Raw genomic sequence first — 25,154 nt, forward strand, 5'->3', positions numbered from 1 at the left:
GCAGGGAGCAGCGCGTGTTAATGCTGCAGGAGGCGATGGTTGCAAAGCCAGCTCGCTGACTGCAGCGTGGGCAGGCACACAGCAGGAGGGGCGAAGGGGCGGTAAGAGTTTGTACAGGGACATGATCGGGGCCCGGGAGAGGCGCGAGATCGGGGCCCAGAAGAGGCGAGGGCCCAGGGGCAGCACAGGCCCAGCCCACACTGCGATATGGTGATAGATTAGGAAAAGGGGGGGGGGTGCAACGAGACCTGGATGTCATGCTACATCAGTCATTGAAAGTTGGCATACGGCTAAAGGGATCAAGGGGTGTGGAGAGAAAGCAGGAATGGAGTACTGAAGTTGCATGATCAGCCATGATCATATTGAATGGTGGTGCAGGCTCGAAGGGCCGACTGGCCTACTCCTGCACCTATTTTCTATGTGGGCGCACTGGGTCCGTGCAGCAGAGCAGGTCTCCAGTCGTCCTGGTTAACCCTTGCCCCTGGACCAAGACCTCGCTCTGTCAAGCCCCGTGTGGTGGCTGGTGTGCAACGGTCACCCCACGTTAAAAAAACCCACCCACAGGCGTCTTCCACCCTTCGGGATGGAGTTCGGGATCCGGAATATTAGGTCCTTCATTGAAACAACGGTGAACTCATCGCTTTTTGGCGTGGAAGCAATTCATCCTCGCTTCGAGGGGCCGCCTGTGATGACCAGAAGCACGGAGCACTGTCGCTTCCCCCTCCACTCTTTTTCTCCCCTGAAGGTGCAGTCTACTCTCGCTGGCAGCCAGTTCCATGGCTATTCTTCACGGTCCGAGTCCTGAGCACTAGTGACAGGCTCGGCAGTCAGGGTGGCGGGGCAAGGCGTAGGTCACAGCCCAATTCACGGTACGAAAGCAACAAATTCATCTGTACAAAAGGCTTTGGCTCCAACAATGACTTTGCCTAGGTTTGGCCCTATTCCACTGTTAGACAGACGGCAGCCCTTATAAGCAGCAACGTCCCGATGTATGCTTTGTGATTGACCTACCTTGCTGCTAATTGCGTTTTTTTTTTAAAAAGCCCTGACGTGTTACAGCTCCGCTCTAAAATGGGGCGGTGGTGATGTGGGTGTTTTAAGCCTCTTTGTTCCAACAAAAACGACACACACTCATGTGCCAGGGACCACGGGTACGGTAGCACAGTGGTTATGTTACTGTAGCAGTGATCCAGAGGCCTGGACTAATGATACGCGAGACCGGAGTTCAAATCCCGCCACGGCAGCTGGGGAATTTAATTTCAGTGAATTGACTGAAAAGCTTGCATCAGTAATGTTGACCGTGCAACTATCTGGTTCACTTTAGGGAAGGAAATTTCCCGGTCTGGGCGATATGTGACTCCAGACCCACTCCCATGCGGTTGACTCTTAACTGCCCCTCTGAAACGGCCCGGCGAGCCCCTCAGTTGTACTAAACCATCTACGATAAGACAACAAGAATAAACACCACACGGGACTGCAGCGGTTCAAGAAGGCAACTCCTGGAGGGACAATTGGGAATGGGCAATAAATACTGGGCCTTGTCGCCGGCGCCCACATCCCGGGAACGAATACCAAAAAAAAACCCTGAAAGGGGTGCCTGAAGTAAATTTTACTGGGAGATTTGAAAGTACAGAAAATTCGGTTGAACAATTCTGTCGTGACTTCTGCTTTTAATGTTCAAAACCTTCCTTTCTAGGAGATTACCCACAGGTCAAAACAAAATGGCAGCCGAGCGAGTTGGCACTTTTGAGTCATTTCATTGGCTCCCGCTATTGGCTGATGAGTAGGTTTTTTTTGTACCTCCTTAGTTTCTTGATTGGTGGGTTCCGTCCTACTTGCCACCTGCTGATTGGTCGGTTCCCTGGCAGTTCAGTTCTGTCTCGTCGCTGTTTGTACGAAGTACATTTGAGCCAGCCAATCGGATGGCAGCGCGACACATCATGTGACGGACGTGTGCCAGTTACAAGGCATCGAGGTATATGGACATAAAATACACCGTCACTCCAAGGCCAAATGACCAGTCCTGTTGTAAAGGCACTGCGCAGCATTAATATATATAAAAAAATAGACCATAGGATGTGGAGTTAGATACCTGGCCTGTGTTTAGTTAGCCAGGACATTACAGTTGGCCTGAACACCCTTGAAGCACAGATTGGATAAAGCATAGACTCTCCCATCGTGCCTGTGCCAGCTCTTTGAAAGAGCGATCCCATTAGTCCCACTCCCCCTGCTGTTCCCCTATAGGCCGCAATTTCATTCTCCTTTTGAGTAAATTGGCCAGGGACCAGGCTCCTGGTCGTTAGCCACTGACCTGTGGCAGTCTCGCCTCTAAGTGTTTGTGGGATCAAGTCCCACTCCAGCGACTTGAGCACGTAAATCTAGGCGGACACTCCAGTGCGGTGCTGAGGGAGCGCCGCACTGTCGGAGGGGCGGTGCTGAGGGAGCGCCGCACTGTCGGAGGGGCGGTGCTGAGGGAGCGCCGCACTGTCGGAGGGGCGGTGCTGAGGGAGCGCCGCACTGTCGGAGGGGCGGTGCTGAGGGAGCGCCGCACTGTCGGAGGGGCGGTGCTGAGGGAGCGCCGTACTGTCGGAGGTGCTGTCTTTCGGATGAGACAGTAAACCGAGGCCCCTCATGTGGACACAAAAGATCCCACGGCCATTATTTCGAAGACGAGTTCTCCCCGGTGTCCTGGGGCCAATACTGATCCCTCGATCAACATCTAAAACAAATGATCTGGGTCTTTATCACATTGCTGTCTGTGGGAGCTTGCTGTGTGCAAATTGGCTGCTGCGTTTCCTGCAGTACAACAGTGGCCACACTTCAAAAAGTACTTCATTGGCTGTAAGGCGCTTTGGGACGTCCGGTGGTCGTGAAAGGCGTTACGTAAATGCAAGTCTGTCCTTCTTTTCTCTGCTGGAAAGCACCTGTGCATATGCAGGTACAGCAAGCAGTTAGGAAAGCAAATGGTATGTTGGCCTTTATTACAGGGGGATTTGAGTATAAGAGTAAAGACGTCTTACTGCAATTATACAGGGCCCTGGTGAGACCGCACCGGGAGTACTGTGTACAGTTCTGGTCTCCTTCCCTAAGGGAGGATATACTTGCCATTGAGGGAGTTCCTGGGATGGGGGGATTGTCCTATGAGGAGACATTGAGCAGACTAGGCCGATATTCTCTGGAGTTTAGAAGAATGAGAGGTGATCTCATTGAAACACACACAATTCTTACAGATCTCGACAGGGTAGATACAGGGAGGGTGTTTCCCCCCCGGGGCTGGGGAGTCTAGAACCAGGGGTCTCACAGTCTCAGGATAAGGGGTCGGCCATTTAGGACTGAGATGAGGAGGAATTTCTTCACTCAGAGGGGGGTGAATCGTTGGAATTCTCTGCCCCAGAGGGCTGTGGAGCCTCAGTCTTTTGAGTATATTAAAGGCTGAGATCGACAGATTTTTGGATATTAAGGGAATCGAGGGATCGGGCGGGAAAGTGGAGTTGAGGTCGAAGATCAGCCGTGATCTCATTGGATGGCGGAGCGGGCTCGAGGGGCCCAATGGACCGCTCCTGCTCCTAATTCTTAGGCTGTCACAAAGAACGTCACTTGGGCGAGGTAGTGGATGGAAGAGCACCTTGCCTGGAGTTGTACCCCCATTCCATCGGAGAGGAGGGGGGCCGGGGGGAGAGAGCGTGCCAACCGCTCATTCTTTTGCAGAACGCCGATGAAATGAATCGGGACTTATTGCGTACGTTACTCAATCAGCGGATTCCAACGTAGCCGCGAGAGGCCTCAGGCCTGGCTTCCCAGGTGCGGAGAATGGTCGTGACACACGCGCGTGCCGGCGGCTATCTCCTAGCGACGGCCGTCTGCCCGCAGTTATCGGCGGTTAAAGGGAAAGCTCTGCACAGCAGCCTGGTGGGCAATCGGTGCGAGCCATTCTGGCCGAGACTCTCTGCCTTTGCCGCGAGTTTCCTCGACTCCCCTACCCCGCAGCATGCTACCCCGCCAGCATCTCGGCAAAACCCCAGCCCTGCCTGCGCGAGGTGGGAAAAAGGCCGGCCGGCAGCTCAAGAACAACAAGGCATCGGGAGCGGCTGGAACCACCCCCCACCCCGCTGAGGCGCTAAAGCATGGCGGAGAGGCACGGTTGGCACGCGTGCATGGAAGGAGCAGAGCATACTGGGAGATCTCAGAGATGCCGTAATCGTGACCCTCTTTTAAAAAAAAAGGGGACAAGTCTGACTGCGGCAGTGCGGAGGAATCTCCCTGTTGTCGGCCACTGGGAAAGTCATCGCTAGAATCTTCCTCGACCGTCACATCACAGGAAGGGTGTGACTGCACGCAAAAGTGGTGCAGGCTCGAAGGGTCGAATGGCCTATTCCTGCACCTATTTTCTATGAGAGGGTGCAGAGGAGATTTACCAGGACAGGAGAATTTTAGCGGCGAGGAAAGATTGGATAGGCTGGGGTTGTTTTCTTTGGAACAGAGGAGGCTGAGGGGAGACCTGATTGAGGTGTATAAAATGATGAGGGGGCCTGGATAGAGTGGATAGGACGAACCGGTTTCCCTTGGCAGAGGGGTCAACAACCAGGGGGACATAGATTTAAAGTAATTGGGGGGAGGTTTAGAGGGGATCTGAGGGGAAATGTTTTCACCCAGAGGGTGGTGGGGGTCTGGGGCGGAACTCACTGCCTGAAAGGGTGGTAGAGGCAGAAACCCTCACCACATTTAAACAGTACTTGGGATGTGCACTTGTAACCGACAGGGCTACGGACCGAGAGCGGGAAAGTGGGATTAGGCCAGACAGCTTTTTGTTGGCCGGCACGGGCACGATGGGCCAAATGGCCTCCTTCTGTGCCATAAATGTCTATGACTGATATTGCCCATTGACCAGATCCACCCGGATGTAACAAGAGAGAATCTGGACTGTACACGAACGTATTATTCCAACTCCCGCCCCCTAACCCCCTGCTCACAAGCAATGCAGATTTTCAGAGACATCGCTGTGAGAGCGACTGCCTGTCCCCGTTAGCATTGTGCTGCTAGCCTGCCGGGCAAATGCAATACTCCAGACCGCTGACGCCAATCCATTCCCGCTGCAGCTTTGTTGATAAGGGCTGGGTGTGTAACCATGTTGAAGCACTTCAGAGGGTCCCACGGGTGGTTTCAGGTCTGTGTTGAGTTAGCTCATTCCAGTGGAGGCTTTACAATCCGCATCGATGCCTCGGGCAAAGGAAGGGAGGAAATTGTCCCACGTTCCTGTCCCCGTTTACACGGAATGTACGGCACAGAGACAGGCCATTCGGCCCCACTGCTCCGTGCCGGTGTTTATGATGCACACGAGCCCCCTCCCTCCCCTCTCCATCTCACCATGTCCTTCTATTCCCTTCTCCCTCGTGTGTTTATCCAGCTTCCCCTTAAATGCATCGATACTATTCGCCTCAACCCCTCCCTGTGGCAGCGAGTTCCACATTCTCACCCCTCTCTGGGTGAAGGCGTTTCTCCTGAATTCCCCGATTGGATTGAACATAAGAATAATTAGGAACAGGAGTAGGCCATCTAGCCCCTCGAGCCTGCTCCGCCACTCAACAAGATCATGGCTGATCTGGCCGTGGACTCAGCTCCACTTACCCGCCCGCTCCCCGTAACCCTTAATTCCCTTATTGGTTAAAAATCTATCTATCTGTGACTTGAATACATTCAATGAGCTAGCCTCAACTGCTTCCTTGGGCAGAGAATTCCACAGATTCACAACCCTCTGGGAGAAGAAATTACTTCTCAACTCGGTTTTAATTGGCTCCCCCGTATTTTGAGGCTGTGCCCCCTAGTTCTAGTCTCCCCGACCAGTGGAAACAACCTCTCTGCCTCTATCCCTTTCATTATTTTAAATGTTTCTATAAGATCACCCCTCATCCTTCTGAACTCCAACGAGTAAAGACCCAGTCTACTCAATCTATCATCATCAGGTAACCCCCTCATCTCCGGAATCAGCCTCGTGAATCGTCTCTGTACCCCCTCCAAAGCCAGTATATCCTTCCTTAAGTAAGGTGACCAAAACTGCACGCAGTACTCCAGGTGCGGCCTCACCAATACCCTGTACAGTTGCAGCAGGACCTCCCTGCTTTTGTACTCCATCCCTCCATTGATTACTGACCCTCTTACAGTTATAGAATCGTAGAATGGTTACAGAGCAGGAGGCCGCCATTCGGCCCATCGAGCCCGTGCCGGCTCTCTGCAAGAGCACCTCAGCCAGTCCCACTCCCCCGCCCTTTCCCCGGAGCCCTGCAAATCTATTTCCTTCAGCTACTTATCCAACTCCCTTTTGAAAGCCATGATTGAGTCTGCCTCCACCAGCCTCTCAGTCAGCGCATTCCAGATCCCAGCCACTCGTCGCCCCCTACTGAACCCTTTCCCCGATTTTAAAGACCTCTATCACATCACTTTTCAGTCGTCTCTGAGAGAAAACCTTTCCTGATAGGTAAAATGACTTGGATTTATATAGCGCCTTTCACGACCACCAGATGTCTCAAAGCGCTTTACAGCCAATGAAGTACTTTTGGAGTGTAGTCACTGTTGTAATGTGGGAAATGCGACAGCCATTTTGCGCACAGCAAGCTCCCACACACAGCGATATGTTAACGAGCATAAAGTTTTCGTTATGTTGAATGAGGGATAAATATTGGCCAGGACAGCGGGGAGAACTCCCCTGCTCTTCTTCGAAATAGTGCCGTGCGATCTTTTACGTCCACCTGAGAGCAGACAGGACCTCGGTTTAACGTCTCATCCGAAAGACAGCCCCTCCAACAGTGTGGCACTCCCTCAGCACTGCCCCTCCGACAATGCAGCCGTCCTTCAATACTGCCCCTCCGACAGTGCGGCACTCCCTCAGTACTGCCCCTCCGACAGTGCGGCGCTCCCTCAGTACTGCCCCTCCGACAGTGCGGCGCTCCCTCAGTACTGCCCCTCCGACAGTGCGGCACTCCCTCAGCATCAGCCCCCCGACAGTGCGGCACTCCCTCAGTACTGCCCCTCCGACAGCGCAGTACGGCGCTCCCTCAGTACTGCCCCTCCGACAGCGCAGTACGGCGCTCCCTCAGTACTGCCCCTCCGACAGCGCAGTACGGCGCTCCCTCAGTACTGCCCCTCCGACAGCGCAGTACGGCGCTCCCTCAGCACTGCCCCTCCAGACAGCGCAGTACGGCGCTCCCTCAGCACTGCCCCTCCGACAGCGCAGTACGGCGCTCCCTCAGCACTGCCCCTCCAGACAGCGCAGTACGGCGCTCCCTCAGTACTGCCCCTCCGACAGCGCAGTACGGCGCTCCCTCAGTACTGCCCCTCCGACAGCGCAGTACGGCGCTCCCTCAGTACTGCCCCTCCGACAGCGCAGTACGGCGCTCCCTCAGTACTGCCCCTCCGACAGCGCAGTACGGCGCTCCCTCAGTACTGCCCCTCTGACAGCGCAGTACGGCGCTCCCTCAGTACTGCCCCTCCCTCTGGGAGCGGCAGCCTAGGTTTATGTGCTCGAGTCCCTGGAGTGGGATGTGAACTCTCAACCTCGTGACTCAGAGGCTGTCCACTGAGCCACAGCTGACTTTATACCTCTCAGTGCCGGTATCATCCTTGTAAATCTTCTGCACTGCCTCTGTCAATTTTTGTATTTCGGGGCGGCCAGAACCACGGGCATTATCAGAGACCAGAGCCGCGCTCAGTATGCAGTGACCCTTGGCTGCGGAAAGCCCCACCAATAGCCGGCTGAGGTTGCGCGTCGGTTAACGTATGAGGAACGAGCGTTTGGAACCGGAGGCCAAGCAGGCAGTACCCTCGCACGGGAGGGTCAGAGCAGAAATGTGTGTGTGCAAATATGTTCACGAGAGAAAACGTACGAATGGGGGGGGGGGGGCTGGAGAAAAATAAATAAAAGTTTTTTTTTTAAATTGTATTTCAATGTCAGCTTTAGCGATTGTTTCTAAAAGCAAGACTCATTGTGCAGTGAACCGCGTCAACGTATACAGGCAGCTTTACTGTGGCCAAGTCAGTGCTGCCATTGCCCCGGGAGGACAGAAGTGCTTTATCATTTACTTCACAATGTGCTATTCTGTCGGCAAGCTGCAGCTGCAGACCCGGTTTGATTGTGAAGCAAGGAGAAGACTCGGGTCATCCAGAGATTAATTGCTTTTTTTGTGGTGCCCCCGCCACTGTGCGAACCTGGTGGGTTTCAGGTGGAGCGCGGGAGCAGGCAGCGTTTTAAGATTGTGTGGAACTTCGGACAAAGTGTGCATTATGTCCGCGCGCATACCACCGTTGTGAATGAGCGGCGATCTCATTGAAACATGCTAAATTCTTACGGGGCTGGACAGGGTAGCTGCAGGGAGGATGTTTCCCCCGGGGCTGGGGAGTCTAGAACCAGGGCTCACGCAGTCTCAAAATAAGGGGTCGCCCATTTAGGACTGAGATGAGGAGGAATTTCTTCACTCAGAGGGTGGTGAATCTCTGGAATTCTCTGCCCTAGAGGGCAGTGGAGGCTCAGTCTTTTGAGTATATTCGAGACAGAGATCGATAGATTTTTGGATATTAAGGGAATCGAGGGATATGGGGACAGTGCAGGAAAGTGGAGTTGAGGTCGAAGATCAGCCGTGATCTCATTGAACGGCAGAGCAGGCTCGAGGGGCCGAATGGCCGACTCCTGCTCCTAATTGTTATTATCGCCTGAGGGAGTCGGAGTGAATTCCTCAGCTTTTAAATCCCCCGAAATTGGCCGGGGGTTTCTTAAGCCGGGTTTTCGCCACTCCCAGGAGATCACATGGCTCAGGGTGGGGTGGAGAGTGGTTATATCGTAACTCTCAGGGCATCGCAGTGTGGGACCAGGCTGAATGGAGCCAGAAGATCTTTATATTTTTGGATATTCAGGGAAATCGAGGAGCGTGCGGACAGTGCAGGAAAGTGAAGCTCAGGGAGAATATCAGAGTTGGAGCAGGCTCGAGGGGCTGAATGGCCTCCTCCTGCTCCTAGTACTTACGCCATCAATCCCGATTGTCTTTAAGTCAACACAGGCTCAAAGTTTGGTCAGAGTTGCATTGTCTGCTTGGCGATTTTTGTAGATGGAAAAAAAATGTGTCAACTTCAGGCTGTGGGTCAACATTTAAGAGTGTGATGGCTGTGTGTTGGAATAGCATTTGTTTAATACACATGAACACGTATTCAATGGCGGCGCTCACACAAGTCGAACCAGATGCCATTTTACAAGGACAGGGTTGTTATACTGAGTAATACAGAAGGTAATTATCCTATAGGCAAAGCGGTGCCACGTCCCCTGACAACTGCCAGCCTAAGTGTTGTTAAGTAAACTCAGACTCGGGGACAATCAGAGTTCAATTGCAAATTGGAATGTGCTGATCAGTTTCCGGTTGTGGCCAGGAACTGCAGATCAACTTGAAACGGCTGTGCATCTGGATCGTGTGCAGGCAGACTCACCATTTTGAGTATGTCGCGTGTGGACGTGTAGGAATATTTTAATACCGTGCGCAAGTTCGAATTTGCTGGAACGCGTGGTGGGGGGGGGGGGGGGGGGGGGGGGCGGGGGCGTGGGGAAAACTGAACACTTCCTTCCTGGCCCCTTTGGGATTTGAAATGGTTATCTTCCCGAGGCCAAAATGATGCACAGGAACCAACTCTTCAGAAAGAAGTGCAGGATCACGCCACGTCTTGTCGAAGAGAGAATAGAGGAGGGAGCATAGGTGTTACGGCCAACAGTGTTCCCATTTAATTTGAAAAGTTTATCCTTTTGAGGGGGCTCCTTATGTTAAATTGATAGCTAATAGATCTTAATTGGCAATTAAGAATACTGCTTCCATAGAGATGAGCACTATCCCCCTGGGATTGGGGGGGGAGGGGGGAAATTCTTCTATGAGGAGAGATTGAGCAGACTAGGCCTATATTCTCTAGAGTTTCGAAGAGTGAGAGGTGATCTCATTGAAACATACACAATTATTACATAGAAACATAGAAAATAGGTGCAGGAGCAGGCCATTGGGCCCTTCGAGCCTGCACCGCCATTCAATATGATCAGGGCTGATCATGCAACTTCAGTACCCCATTCCTGCTTTCTCTCCATACCCCCTGATCCCTTTAGCCGTAAGGGCCACATCGAACTCCCTTTTGAATATATCTAACGAACTGGCCTCAACAACTTTCTGTGGTAGAGAATTCCACAGGCTCACAATTCTCTGAGTGAAGAAGTTGCTCCTCATCTCGGTCCCAAAAGGCTTACCCCTTATCCTTGAACCAGGGGTCACAGGCTAAGGATAAGGGGTAAGCCATTTAGGATTGAGATGAGGAGAAACTTCTTCACTCAGGAGGGCAGGGAATCTTTGAAATTCTCTAGCCCAGAGGGCTGTGGATAGATTTTTGGACATTAAGGGAATCAAGGGGTATGGGGATAGTGCGGGAAAGTGGAGTTGAGGTCGAAGATCAGCCATGATCTTACTAAATGGCGGAGCAGGCTCGAGGGGGCCTTGTGGCCTCCTCCTGCTCCTATTTCTTGTCCTTATGTAGATCGGGCCTGTTCTCATTGGAGTTTAGAAGAATGAGAGGTGGTCTTGTTGAAACGCAGAAGATTCCGAAGGGGCTCGACAGGATCGATGCAGATAGAATCTAGAACTAGGAGGCATGGTATCAGAATAAGGGGTCGCTCATTTAAAAATGGAGATGAGGAGGAATTTCTTCTGAGGGTGGTGAATCTGTGGAATTCTCTGCCCCAGAGAGCTGTGGAGGCTGGGTCACTGAATATATTTAAGGCGGAGATACAGATTTTTGAATGGTGGAGCAGGCTCGAGGGGCCAAATGGCCTCCTCCTGCTCCTATTGCTTATGTCAAGTACCTCGTGGTGGGCATTGGGAGAGGAGAGGATCGGGTCCGGGGCTGTCATACTCCCCGCGGTGGGACAGACCCCACCCCCCACCCTGCCCTCAGCGCAGGCGAGTGGTGCTGGCTGCCACAGTCTAAGCACGGGGAACTGTGGCGGAGCCTTGCGCGTGAGGAGCGGCCTCGATAAGGACGGACGTCGGTCGTACGAGAGAAAAGGAGAGAGAGAGAGAGAGAGAGAAAGTGGAAATAACGAACCAGCAGAAAGGCGTGCAAATGTCACTGTGAATGGGGAGGGCAAAAACATATCTTTATTTCTAACCAGGACCAGTTTTCATGTGGTATGTAAATGTAACAGGCTTGGTGTGACGAAAAAAAAACAGCGGAGGTTCCAAAACAGCATTGTAGCATATATATACGAGAGTTGGAAAATCGACACATGCTCCTCAAAGCCACAGAAGTGGGGACAAGCAAGACACTGCTGTTAATTAGGATTCATGTTACACCATAGAGGCGCAGAAGCTGGCATCTTGCTTGGGAGGTACGTAGTAGCGTGGGGCACGACTGAGCAAGTGCATCTGAATGTTCGCCTCTGGCCGAACAGCCGGAGAGAGAGAGGGCATGCGCGACAGACCAAATCGGGCACCCTGTCCAAGGCCGGGTGTATGTAGCAGAGCGGACTGAACGCTTCCTCTTGCCGCGGGTGTGTGCAACAGAGAGAGGCGGCCCCGGTCTTGCACGGCGGGCGGGGTTAACAAACCGGAGCGGGCGCCTTCCGCCAGGGCATGCTTATTTAACAGAGCCAACTGGGCGATCTCGGCCATGCCGGGTGTGTTTAACAGTCTGGATCGGGAACGTTCCCCTGGGACGGGCGTGCTTAACAGTCCGGATCGGGAATGTTCCCTCGGGATGGGTGTGTTGAACAGAGTGGATTGGGTATGTTCCCCCATGCCTGGTGTGCTTAACAGTCCGGATTGGACATGTCCTCCCATGGCCGGCGTATTTAACAGCCCCCACAGCGGACGCTCTCCCAGGATGGGTGTGTTCAACAGACCAGACCGGACACTCTCTCCCGGGGTGGATTTATATAAAAGAGTTGATCGGGCATTCTCTCCCAGGGCCTGTTTATCGGATAGACCAGATCGGACAATCTCTCCCGGAGTGGGTTTATTCAACAGACCAGATGGGACATGTCCTCCCATGCCGGGTGGATCTAGCAGTCCGGATCGGGGACTATCGCCCCTGCTGGGTGTATTTAACAGTCTGGATCGCCCATGTCCTCCCAGGGCTTGTGTATTTAACAGACCAGATCGGACAATCTCTCCCGCGGTGGGTTTATTTAACAGTCCGGATCGGGGACCATCGCCCATGCCGGGTGTATTTAACAGTCCGGATCGGGCATGTCCTCCCAGGGTGGGTGGGTTTAACAGTCCGGTCCGGACACGCTCCCCCAGGGTGGGTGGGTTTAACAGGCCAGATTGGGCATGTCCTCCCAGGGTGGGTGGGTTTAACAGTCCGGTCCGGACACACTCCCACAGGGTGGGTGGGTTTAACAGGCCGGATTGGGCATGTCCTCCCAGGGCAGGTGGGTTTAACAGTCCGGATCGGGGACCATCGCCCATGCCGGGTGTATTTAACAGTCCGGATCGGGCATGTCCTCCCAGGGCGGGTGGGTTTAACAGAGCTGATCGGGCATGTTCCCCCAGGGCAGGTGTATTTAGAAGTCCGGATCGGACGTGCTGTGCCAGGGTGGATGTTTTTGGCAGTCCGGATTGAGCATGTTCCTCTAGGCCGGGTGTATTTAACAGAGCAGATCGGGCATGTTGTCCCAGGGCGGGTGTATGTAGCAGTCCAGATCGGGCATGTGCTCCCAGGGCGGGTGTATGTAGCAGAGCGGATTGAACACTTCCTCTCGCCGCAGCTGTGTGCAACAGAGCAAGGCGGCCCCTGTCTTGCACGGTGGGCGGGTTTAACAAACCGGAGCGGGCGCCTTCCCCCAGGGCGTGCTTATTTAACAGAGCCAACTGGGCGCTCTCTGCCATGCCGGGTGTGTTTAACAGTCCGCTTCGGGAATGTTCTCCCATGCCGGGGGCGTTTAACAGTCCGGATCGGGAGCCCTCCCCTAGGGTGGGAGAGTTCAACAAACCGGATCGGGAACCATCTCCCAGGATGGGCGAGTTTAACAGTCCGGATCGAGAACTTCCCCCCATGCCAGGTATGTTTAACAATCCGGATCGGGAACCTCCCCCCATGCCAGGATTGTTCAACAGTCCGGATCGGGAACCTCCCCCCGTGCCAGGATTGTTCAACAGTCCGGATCGGGAACCTCCCCCCGTGCCAGGATTGTTCAACAGTCCGGATCGGGAACCTCCCCCCGTGCCAGGATTGTTCAACAGTCCGGATCGGGAAACTCCCCCCGTGCCAGGATTGTTCAACAGTCCGGATCGGGAAACTCCACCCGTGCCAGGATTGTTCAACAGTCCGGATCGGGAACCTCCCCCCATGCCAGGTATGTTTAACAATCCGGATCGGGAACCTCCCCCCATGCCAGGTATGTTTAACAAACTGGATTGTGGATGCTCCCCCAGGATGGATGTGCTTAACAATCCGGATCGGGAATGTTCTCCCAGGGTGGGTGTATTTAATAGTCCGGATTGTGGATGTTCCCCTAGGAGGGATGTGTTTAACAGTCCGGATCGGGAATGTTCCCCCAGGGCGGGCGTGTTTAACAATCCAGGTCGGGCCCTTTTGTCGACGGCGTGATTATCCTGCGCCATTTTTCTCTTGACAGGTATTCGGTTTTCCAGCTTGGGTGCAGGAGACGGCGAGAGGCGCTGGCGACGGTACAGGGACGTGCTTTTGGAGAGGCCTGGCGGCAAGCGACGGTGGGGCGGGCTGCTCGTGTACGGGTTGCGGGCGGATTCGGGCCGAGGGCAAAGCGGAGGCTGGGGCCTGCGCCGGAGTGCAAGCTGAGGCTGGAGCGGTAACTGCTCGTAATGATCGACATACTGCTCGGTCGCACTGGCAGGTTTATAATGCGGGCGGCAGAGAGGGTAACTCGAAGCTGCGGGGCCATACCTATCGAGGGAACCGTATGGAGCCCAGAAGCATTCGGCTGCCTGGTGGCCGGGTCTTCCGCAGCGCTGGCAATTTCCCACAGGACCGCCGGCCGATTGTGGCTTGGTGCTTTTCCCGGATAGCTGGTCCCCAATCTTCCTTGCCTTGACGTCAGTGGACTCCGTCTTGCTAATGGCTTTCAGCGCTTCCTCCTTGTGCTCCACGTGTACAAAGGCAGAGTCTGTTGAGAGAGGAGAAGCAGAATGAAGCAAGTGGGCACAAAGTGCGCGTGGTACGGAGCCAAAGTTTGATCCGGAGGGGCAGTGCTGAGGGGTGCCGCGCTGTCGGAGGGGCAGTACCGAGGGAGTGCCGCACTGTCGGAGGGGCAGTACTGAGGGAGTGCCGTACTGTCGGAGGGGCAGTGCTGAGGGAGCGCCGTACTGTCGGAGGGGCAGTACTGAGGGAGCGCCGCACTGTCGGAGGGGCAGTACCGAGGGAGCGCCGCACTGTCGGAGGGGCAGTACTGAGGGAGCCCCGCACTGTCGGAGGGGCAGTACTGAGGGAGTGCCGCACTGTCGGAGGGGCAGTACCGAGGGAGCGCCGCACTGTCGGAGGGGCCGTACTGTCGGAGGGGCCGTACTGTCGGAGGGGCCGTACTGAGGGAGCGCCGCACTGTCGGAGGGGCAGTACCGAGGGAGTGCCGCACTGTCGGAGGGGCGGTATTGAGGGAGCGCCGCACTGTCGGAGGGGCAGTACTGAGGGAGCGCCGCACTGTCGGAGGGGCAGTACTGAGGGAGTGCCGCACTGTCGGAGGGGCGGTACTGAGGGAGCCCCGCACTGTCGGAGGGGCAGTACTGAGGGAGCGCCGCACTGTCGGAGGGGCCATCTCTCTGATGAGACGTTAAATCGAGGCGCCATCTGCTCTCTCAGGTGGACGTAAATGGCCCCCATGGCACTATGACCTTGTTGCTATGGACACGAGGGGCCCGGTTGCCATGAAGCAATAGCGGCCGCCCGTGACGTCACCAGAAAGCCCTCACCGGGCGGGGCCGGTCGACCTCTCACCTTTGGCGTCGGCGCAGTCGGTCGCGGGGCCGGAGTGGGCCTGCGGCTCCTGGCTGCCGCCTGGCGCCACGCTGTCGGCGCAGAGCGGCGCGGCGGCCTCGGGTCGGCCCTGCAGCTCGCTGCGACGCGGCGTCTCCTCCGTGGGCGTCAAGCCGTCGTGCTTGACCGCGCCGCAGGCTTCCGAGGTGTCGGCGGCGGCGGCGGCGGCGGCGGAGGAGGAGGCCGACATGTTTGTTCTGTCTCTCTCTCTCTCTTCGCGCGAAACACCTTCGCTCCCCTTCGGGCTTCGCGAGAGAGAAAAAAAGGAAACGCGCCCTCCTCACAAAATGGCCGCTTTTGGGGAGCGACAGCCGGCTCCACCAATCACATCCGCGCGGCGCAATAGCGCCATCCAATCAGGGGCCGCCTTCCGCCGGGGGCTTTCGGAGTGCCGCCTTTCCCAATTCCCAACCGCGTCCGCCGCCGGAGCGACAGCCGGCTGCACCAATCGCGGCGGCAAAGGCGCCATCCAATCGGGAGCCGTTGCGCGTGGTCGGAGAAGTCCCGCCTCCCTCGGAGGGGGGGGGGCCGGCAAGTCGATGGGGCGGGGCTCCGCGCGCGGGGGGGATAGGGGGATACGTGCGTGGCGATTGGCTGTACGTGATGAGCGGGGGGGCGGGAGCACGGCGCTGATTGGCCGGTGGCGCTGTCATTTAAAGGAAGAGAGCAAGGGGGCGCCCCGCCTCTTCATCTCGGCTGGCCGAACGAGGGGGAAGCGACGGGCGCCATTTTGTGAAGCGGGAGGAAAAAAGAAAAAGCAGCGCGGAGCGGGAGCGGGAAAAACGACCCAAGGAAAAGGACAGGACGATGAAGATCTTCGTGGGCAACATCGCGACGGAGGGCACGGCGGACGAGCTGCGCACGCTGTTCGAGTATTACGGCGCGGTGCGCGAGTGCGACATCATCCGCCATTACGGCTTCGTGCACATGGACAGCGCCGAGGAGGCGGGCCGCGCCATCCAGGCGCTGCACCAGTACGAGCTGCACGGCCAGAAGCTGAACGTGGCCGAGTCGCGGGCCCGGCCGGCCGCCGTCACCAAGGTCTACGTCGGCAACCTGGCGCCCGGCTGCAGCAACCAGGAGCTGCGCGCCAAGTTCGAGGAGCACGGCCGGGTGGTGGAGTGCGACATCGTCAAAGGTGTGTGTGTGTGTGTGGGGAGAATGGGTGCCCCCGTGTGTGTGTGGTGGGTGGGGGGGGGGGGGGGTTGTGTGTGGGTGCCCCCGTGTGTGGGGGGGGAGAATGGGTGCCCCCGTGTGTGTGTGGTGGGGGGGGGGGGTTTGTGTGTGGGTGCCCCCGTGTGTGTGTGGTGGGGGGGGGGGGTTTGTGTGTGGGTGCCCCCGTGTGTGTGTGGTGGGGGGGGGGGGTTTGTGTGTGGGTGCCCCCGTGTGTGGGGGGGGAGAATGGGTGCCCCCGTGTGTGTGTGGTGGGGGGGGGTTTGTGTGTGGGTGCCCCCGTGTGTGGGGGGGGAGAATGGGTGCCCCCGTGTGTGGGGGGGAGAATGGGTGCCCCCGTGTGGGGGGGGGGGGAGAATGGGTGCCCCCGTGTGTGTGTATGGGGGGGGGGAATGGTTACCCCCGTGTGTGTGTATGGGGGGGGGAATGGTTACCCCCGTGTGTGTGTATGGGGGGGGGAATGGTTACCCCCGTGTGTGTGTATGGGGGGGGGGATGGGTACCCCCGTGTGTGTATATGGGGGGGGGGATGGGTACCCCCGTGTGTGTATATGGGGGGGGGGATGGGTACCCCTGTGTGTGTATGGGGGGGGGAATGGGTACCCCCGTGTGTGTATATGGGGGGGGGGGAATGGGTACCCCTGTGCGTGTGTGGGGGGGGTGAATGGGTACACCCGTGCGTGTATGGGGGGGGGGAATGGGTGCCCCCATGTGTGTGGGGGGGAGAATGGGTACACCCGTGCGTGTATGGGGGGGGGGGGGGATGGGTGCCCCCGTGAGTGTGGGGGGGGGTGGATGGGTTCCCCCGTGAGTGTGGGGTGGGGGGGTTAGGTGCCCCCGTGTGTGTGGGGGGGAGAATGGGTGCCCCCGTGTGTGTGGGGGGGGAGATGGGTGCCCCCGTGTGTGTGGGGGGGGAGATGGGTGCCCCCGTGCGTGTGGGGGGGGAGGTGAGTGCCCCCGTGTGTGTGGGGGGTGGGGTCCTACAGTAGCCCATTCAGCCCCTCTAGTCTGTTCTGTATAGTGACAGGATGCCATTCAGACCCTCTCGCCTTGTTTTTGAGGCTTCCTGTGTTTGAGTCCAGTGATGTAGTTTCACTTCCATACATTCTGGGCTTAATAGTTCTCTATTGTTCTGGTAACTCAATCACTGATTGAGGAGGTCACTTTGCCTGACAATGGGCTCCATTAGCCCACCTCCTGTTGGCCATTGTCATTCCACACTCCCTGCCCATCGTTCTAAGTCCAACATGGAGCCGCACCTGGGCCCCTCACACAAACAGCTTCCAGCTTTCTTTGGTGAGAAAAATATTAAACTCAATGTCCAATAAATCCTTGGGGGTCTGATGCTTCCAGTCCTTACACAGCATCAGGATGAAGTAATCGGGGTTTTCCCCAAGTCAGTCAGGTGATGTTCTTGGGGGGCCAATGGAAGAAAGGCAGATTTCGTTTCTGCGTAGTGCTAACGCGCTGAAAATTGGTCTATACCCGTGTGGTGCAGACAGAAGACATTTTCCCCCCCCCCTCGGAAGGTTTATGAGCGCTGTATAATCATTATCATAGGCAGTCCCTCGAAATCGAGGAACACTTGCTTCCACTCTAAAAGTGAGTCCTTAGCTGACTGAACAGCCAATACGAGAGCCACAGTCCCTGTCACAGGTGGGACAGACAGTGGTCGAGGGAAGGGGAGGGTGGGACTGGTTTGCCACACGCCCCTTCCGCTGCCTGCGCTTGGTTTCTGCACGCTCTCGGCGACGAGACTCGAGGAGCTCAGCGCCCTCCCGGATGCATTTCCTCCACTTGGGGCGGACTGGTCTTTGGCCAGGGACTCCCAGGTGTCGGTGGGGAATATTGCACTTTTTCAGGGAGGGGTGTCCCTTGTAATGTTTCCTCTGCCCACCTTTTGGCTCGTTTGCCGTGGTATTGGGTATTTTTTAAGTGTGGCTTTGGTTAACGTGAGATGTAAACTCTACCATTCTCCCCCACCCCTTGCAGACTACGCCTTTGTGCACATGGAGAGAGAGGAGGACGCGGTGACCGCCATCGCCAACCTGGACGACAAGGAATTCAACGGCAACCGCATCCGGGTGCAGCTCTCCCGCTCCACCTACGGCAAGTCCTCTGGGCAGCGGGAGGTGTGCCAGCGCTGCGGGCGACAGGGCCACCAGGCACGCGACTGCCACTCGGCGCGGCACAACCAGTACAGCCAGTACCAGTTGCCCTCGCAGTACTACCCCTCCTACTACTCCTACTGCGAGTACGACTACGGCCACAGCTCCTACTACGACTATTACGACGACTACCAGCAGGCCGGCGCCGCCGTCGGCTACGCGCCGCTCGACTACGCCCGCGAGAGGAGCCCCAACCGCCTGAGCGCGCCCGCTGCAGCTGCCGCCGGCGCCAACAGCGGCACCCTGTACGAGCGCACCCGCCTCTCGCCGCTCTCCGTGCCAAAGTATCAAAACGAGAAATTCATAGACGATAGCATCAGTAGGTATGTATCCGTTACAAACACGCGGGAAGCGGTGGGGGGGGGGGGAGGGGATTGAGGGGGGAGGGTGCTGCCTTCATTTAACATTTGCCCATTGAGGACTCTTCCCGCGGGAGAGCCCTGCCTCCAGAGCAGTCGCTCCGCCTCCGGCATCCCGTGGGGCTCCGCAGTAAGTACCGCAGATCCTATTGCTGCCGTGCGGCGTGTCGGAAGCAGTTAAAAGTCATAACGGATTTGTCCTGTCGCCGGTGGGTGTCTTGCTTTTGCCTTCTGGTTGTTTTCTACTCAGTGGTCCTTTGTTGACTGTGCAGTTCGGGAATGCCTGCCCCGTTGTTGCTTGGAGTTGGTGGAAATAATGGCGGGCAGGTTGAATTTGTCATATTGGACCACGCGAAGCGCGTTGAAATATCCAGCAGCGTTTCTCAAAGTTGTGTCTGGAGAGAGAGAGAGTATTGTGAGCTGTGTAATGGAAGGGCAGTGCTTCTGCGGGCGTGCGAGTTTTGATACTTTTCCAGAGGACTCTTTTCGTAGGAGTTGCTCGACTGGAAAAGGTCACTGTCCATCCAGTCCGCCGCCTCCCATCCTGGTTGTGGCATGTTGCAACAATAAGAGTTGTTGATTAATCCTAGCTATCGGTCCCTGTCAATTCGTCTACAGACGTGACGTGAGGAAACTCCCCAGTGGAGTAGCAGAGAGCTTTGAGACGTTAAGCCCTTGGAGAAGGCGCAGGGGATATTTACTCGAATGCTAGCCAGGGGTGAAAGACTTCAGTTACGTGACGAGACTAGAGAAACTGGGGTGGTTTCCCTTCGAGCGAAGATGGTCATGGGGAGATTTGATAGAGGTCTTCAACATCCCGGAGGGTTTTACATAAAAACATAGAAACTAGGTGCAGGAGTAGGTCATTCGGCCCTTCGAGCCTTCAGTACCCCATTCCTGCTTTCTCTCCATACCCCCTGATCCCTTTAGCCATAAGAGCCACATCTAACTCCCTTTTGAATATATCTAACGAACTGTCCTCAACAACTTTCTGTGGTAGAGAATTCCACAGGTTCACAATTCTCTGAGTGAAGAAGTTTCTCCTCATCTCGGTCCTAAATGGCTTACCCCTTATCCTTAGACTGTGACCCCTGGTTCTGGACTTTCCCCAACATCAGGAACATTCTTCCTGCATCTAACCTGTCCAATCCTGTCAGAATTTTATATGTTTCTATGAGATCCCCTCTCATCCTTCTAAATTCCAGTGAATATAAGCCTAGTCAATCCAGTCTTTCTTCATATGTCAGTCAGTTTTGATAGTGTAAATGGAGAGAGACTGTTTCCAGTGGCAGGAGGGTCAGTAACCAGAGGCCACAGATTTAAAATAATTGGCATAAGAACCAGAGGGAAGAGAAGTGTTTTTTTTTTTAAAAACAGTGAGTTATGATCTGGAATGCCCTGCCTGAAGGGGCGATGGAAGCAGATTCAATAGTAACTTTCAAAAGGGGGATTGGATGAATACTTCAAAATGGAAAAATCTGCAGGGCTATGGGGAAAGAGCTGGGGGGGAGTAGGACTGATTGCTCTTTCAGAGAGCCAGCATGGGCAGATGGGCCGAATGGTCTCCCTCTGCTGGGTGATTCTACAATACCGTGGTCATTACATAACACGTCCTGAGCCTGTGCGCCTCGTCAGTGAGCTTTGCTTCGGTGAATACGGACTTGCAGTATGAAGGGCAGGACATTCAGACACCCCGTCCGCTCTGATCAAAAACACTTCTTTTAATTCGCAGCTGCACGAGGGATTTTGCGGGATCAGATACCGTATGTTCATAATTCCAGAATTCATTCGTGCTTCACCTAGTTTACTGCCCTCTGTTACCTCCAGACTTGACTATTCCAACGCACTCCTGGCCGGCCTCCCACCTTTTGCCCGGCGTAAATTAGAGGTGATCCAAAACTCGGCTGCCTCTGTGTCCTAACTCACACCGAGTCCCGCTCACCCATCACCCCCTGTGCTCACTGCCCCCGTGTCCTAACTCGCACCGAGTCCCACTCACCCATCACCCCCTGTGCTCACTGCCCCCGTGTCCTAACTCACACCGAGTCCCGCTCACCCATCACCCCCTGTGCTCACTGCCCCCGTGTCCTAACTCGCACCGAGTCCCGCTCACCCATCACCCCCTGTGCTCACTGCCCCCGTGTCCTAACTCGCACCGAGTCCCGCTCACCCATCACCCCCTGTGCTCACTGCCCCCGTGTCCTAACTCACACCGAGTCCCACTCACCCATCACCCCCTGTGCTCACTGCCCCCGTGTCCTAACTCACACCGAGTCCCACTCACCCATCACCCCCTGTGCTCGCTAACCTACATTGGTTCCGGTTAAACTGCCTCGATTTCAAAATTTTCATCCTTGTTTACAAATCCCTCCATGGCCCTCGCCCCTCCCTATCTCTGTAATCTCCTCCAGCCCCATAACCCCCCGAGATCTCTGCGCTCCTCTAATTCTGGCCCCCTGAGCATCCCTGATTATAATCGCTCCACCATCGGTGGCCGTGCCTTCTGTTGCCTGGGCCCCAAGCTCTGGAACTCCCTCCCTAAACCTCTCCGCCTCTCTCTCCTCCTTCAAGACGCTCCTTAAAACCTACCTCTGCTTTTGGTCACCTGCCCTAATTTCTCCTTCTGTGGCTCGGTGTCAGTTTTTGTTAATGTAACGCTCCTGTGAAGCGCCGTTGGATGTTCTCTGTTAAAGGTGCTATATAAATACAGGTTGTTAGAGGGCACCACCTCCACAACCCATGACTCTCTTCTGATAACCCAAAACTAATAACCTTGTGAGATGATACCAAGTTTCAGAAGTCCTGTTCGACTTTAAAGTTAAGGGAATTCTCACAAACATAACCGTTGTGATTGTTGGATAAGTGGATTGCTACAGTATCATTTGCCATTCCTGCGGTTGTCAGTGATAAACGCCATTCGCAGAGCCCTAGATCGTCAGACAGCAGCGCTCTCCCGACACGACCGGTGAGAGTATGACATGTTTTGCACTTGAACTGTATAAAATGCCCAGGAGTGCAATTCTAGACGGCCTTTCCCAAGTTGGGTGAAAAGACAAGATCCCTTGGTGGGACCCCCTCATTAATTCTGGAAGGCCAAAGCCCAACCCAGTGCCCTACCCTATGCCGTTGCTCATGTCTGAAACACGCGCCTGCCTCACAGAATCTCGTACACACTGTATTACAGCTGCACTATATCTGGGTGGGTCAATCCTCAACACAGGCCTCATTGAAAAGTTCCTGGTGTCATTTGATCCTGAAATGAGCTTCCAGCCACATGTCTGCAGCATAACTAAGACCGCCTATTTCCACCAAAGTAACATCACCCTGTCTCTGCTCCTGCCCCAGCTTATCCGCTGCTGAAACTCTCATCCGTGCTTTTGTTACTTCTAGACTTGACTATTCCAACACACTCCTGGCTGGCCTCTCGCATTCTACCCTCCGTAACCTAGAGGTGATCCAAAACTTGACTGCCATGTGTCCTAACTAGCACCGAGTCCTGCTCACCCATCACCCACTGCGCTTGCTGCCCCGTGTCCTAACTAGCACCGAGTCCTGCTCACCCATCACCCACTGCGCTTGCTGCCCCGTGTCCTAACTCTCACCCAGTCCCGCTCACCCATCACCCACTGCGCTTGCTGCCCCGTGTCCTAACTCGCACCGAGTCCCGCTCACCCATCACCCCCTGTGCTCGCTGCCCCCGGGCCCTAACTCGCACCCAGTCCCGCTCACCCATCACCCCCTGTGCTCGCTGCCCCGTGTCCTAACTCTCGCCCATCACCCCCCTGTGCTCACTGACCTACATTGGCTCCCTGTTAAACACCACCTCGATTTCAAAATTCTCATCCTTGTTCACAAATCCCTCCATGGCCCTCGCTCCCCCCTATCTCTGTAATCTCCTCCAGCCCCACAACCCCCCCGAGATGTCTGCGCTCCTCTAATTCTGCCCCCTTGAGCATCCCTGACTATAGTCGCTCCACCATCAGTGGCCATGCCTTCTGTTGCCTGGGCCCCAAGCTCTAGAACTCCTTCCTTAAACCTCTCCGCCTCTTTCCTCCAAGATGCTCCTTAAAAATTTATGGTCACCTACCCTAATTTCTCCTTATGTGGCTTGATGTCAACTGTCTTGTCTCATGAATCTCCTGTGAAGCGCCTTGGGGTGTTTCTCCATGTTAAAGGCGCTATATAAATACAAGTTGGCGCTTTTGTCTTCCCATTGACCCTTTTCCAAGTACCGCAAATGATAAAAGGAAGTGATCACGTCAGAGCTTTGATCGGGGGGGGGGGGGGGAGGGGTTACTAAAGCGGGAATGAGGAGCGAGATCTCTGGGGGCAGATACGTTCCTTTACCATGATGCGAGGAAGCTCCTATGTCCTTGGTGAAGATTCAGCAGCTGATGGGTGTGCGGCATTTGGGAGCAGCGTGACTTTCCTTCGCGGTTACGCTTCGCAAGACGAAGGAACGTAACCCTCAAGTGAACCCTGTGTCTGTATTTGGTGCAGTGTGGGGTTTAAACCCTCCTGGGGCTCGGTGTGACGATTGTTGGTCCACTGTTCCATTAATATCTTTTATGATGGCTGCTTCTTTCTTTCCACCCCCCCCAATCTCCCAGTTGGGTTTGGTGTGTTGAGTCCGGCTGCCCACTTCGAGATGTTGCAGCCTCGTATTCTGCGAGATAAAACCGTTCACGAGCGAAGCTGCTTGCTTTGTTATCCTCCCTTTCCCCACTGACTCCGCCCACAAAGCAAATTCTGTTTTGTTCTCTGGAGAAGTTTCACGCAAAGTGTATGGATAATAAAACAGGGGAACTACCCATGGGCTGTATTTATCCCCATTTCAGAAGAAATAGGAGCAGGAGTAGGCCAAAAGGCCACTCGAGCCTGCTCCGCCATTTGATACGATCATGGCTGATCCGATCATGGACTCAGCTCCACTTCCCTGCCCGCTCCCTTATTCCCTTATCGTTTAAGAAACTATCTATTTCTGTCTTAAATGTATTCAATGTCCCGGCTTCCACAGCTCTCTGAGGCAGCGAATTCCACAGATTTATAACCCTCTGAGAAGAAATTCCTCCTCATCTCAGTTTTAAATGGGCGGCCCCTTATTCTAAGACCATGCCCCCTAGTTCTAGTCTCCCCCATCAGTGGAAACATCCTCTCTGCATCCACCTTGTCAAGCCCCCTCATAATCTTATACGTTTCAACAAGATCACCTCTCATTCTTCTGAATTCCAATGAGTAGAGGCCCAACCTCCTCAACCTTTCCTCATAAGTCAATCCCCTCATCCCCGGAATCAACTGAGTGAACCTTCTCTGAACTGAACAAAGCAAGTCTATCCTTTCGTAAAAATGGAAACCAAAACTGCACGCAGTACTCCAGGTGTGGCCTCACCAATACCCTGTATAACTGTAGCAAGACTTCCCTGCTTTTATACTCCATCCCCCTTTGCAATAAAGGCCAAGATTCCATTGGCCTTCCTGATCACTTGCTGGACCTGCACACTAACCTTTTTCTGTGACTACACTGCGAAAAAAGTTCCTGTTTAAACTCTTTTACGACATTCTTGGTGGGTGCAAGAGTCGTGCGTGATTTTTCCTATTTAAAAATCGGCGGCTCGTTGGTCTGTGAGCAGGTTGAGGGACGAAGAGTCGTTGGATAGATTATCTATTCGAAAAGAATAGGACTTTCGGGTGATATGGGGGGGGGGGGGGCAGAACACAAGGGCTCGGGTACACGCACATAACCCGGTCAAATTCCCGCGGTAAGATTTTTTCGTTTCGGTGGCGGGGGTGCACATGGAGAGCATAAATCCCTCCCCTCCCCCCCCCCCCCCCTCCGTCGTTTTAAGCCCCGCGTGCGTTTGATTCCGGCCTGGCTCCCACTCGGTGAATGCGCGGGCATCGTTCCGTGCTGCCCTTCCCTGTATTGATATGATGTGCTTTTTCCCCTCAGGTATGATCAGTTCGACTACGATAATTCCACCGAAACCCGCTATGCCCAATGAACCGACGAATTCCAACCACCTCCACCTCCTCCTCCGCCGCCGTCCGACCAGAAGTTTGCTCTCTCCAGACGAATGCGCGACCCCCACCATCGTGGCCAAACAGCGTTTAAACAAAATATATCTCTATCTATCTCTCTCTCTCTCTCTCTCTCTCGCTCTCAAAAATATAATCTCTGCAGCTCAGCCTTGTGATCCGCGGGTTCTGTAAAACCCTCCCAACGCTATCGTTCCCACTGATGATTTGTGATCAGATGCAACTCGCCAGGGTTTTATTTTGCTGGGGAGGGTGGGGTTTGTTTTCCGAACACTTTCCTCCCCGTTTCTCCCCCCACCCCCCCTCCTCGATCTCCTTAAAAACCCAACGAACCTCCCCTCGTACAAATCCTGCTAATCGCCTCCCCGAATGCAAGTGCTTCTCTCTGTGTGGCGAAGGCCGCC

General features: G+C 55.1%; 2 protein-coding genes across 4 annotated transcripts in view; one reads left to right on the forward strand and one right to left on the reverse strand.

The window, feature by feature from the left end:
- The window catches only part of LOC139239447 (RNA-binding protein 4B-like), an 80,776-nt gene extending 65,454 nt beyond the window's left edge, over positions 1–15,322 (reverse strand). The window contains exons 1-3 of one of the 3 annotated variants that reach the window (XM_070868196.1): positions 14,977–15,322; positions 13,933–14,152; positions 1,604–2,023 (exon numbers count right to left, since the gene is read on the reverse strand). In XM_070868196.1, the coding sequence (XP_070724297.1) occupies positions 1,999–2,023; positions 13,933–14,152; positions 14,977–15,205 (474 nt within the window). In that variant the 5' untranslated portion in view covers positions 15,206–15,322 and the 3' untranslated portion in view covers positions 1,604–1,998. Of the gene's footprint in view, positions 1–1,603; positions 2,024–11,142; positions 14,153–14,976 lie in introns of those variants that run through there. The other 2 variants (XM_070868195.1, XM_070868194.1) reach the window with 2 other exon arrangements.
- Positions 15,323–15,664: 342 nt separating this feature from the next.
- LOC139239448 (RNA-binding protein 4B-like) lies at positions 15,665–24,870 on the forward strand. Its single transcript, XM_070868197.1, has 3 exons — positions 15,665–16,153; positions 18,180–18,678; positions 24,665–24,870. The coding sequence occupies exons 1-3, from the start codon at positions 15,823–15,825 to the stop codon at positions 24,714–24,716; spliced, it is 882 nt and encodes a 293-aa protein (XP_070724298.1). The 5' UTR covers positions 15,665–15,822; the 3' UTR covers positions 24,717–24,870.
- The last annotated feature ends 284 nt before the right edge of the window (positions 24,871–25,154 follow it).

The sequence above is a fragment of the Pristiophorus japonicus genome, chromosome 27 (genome assembly GCF_044704955.1).
Source record: "Pristiophorus japonicus isolate sPriJap1 chromosome 27, sPriJap1.hap1, whole genome shotgun sequence".
Lineage (NCBI taxonomy): Eukaryota > Metazoa > Chordata > Chondrichthyes > Pristiophoridae > Pristiophorus > Pristiophorus japonicus.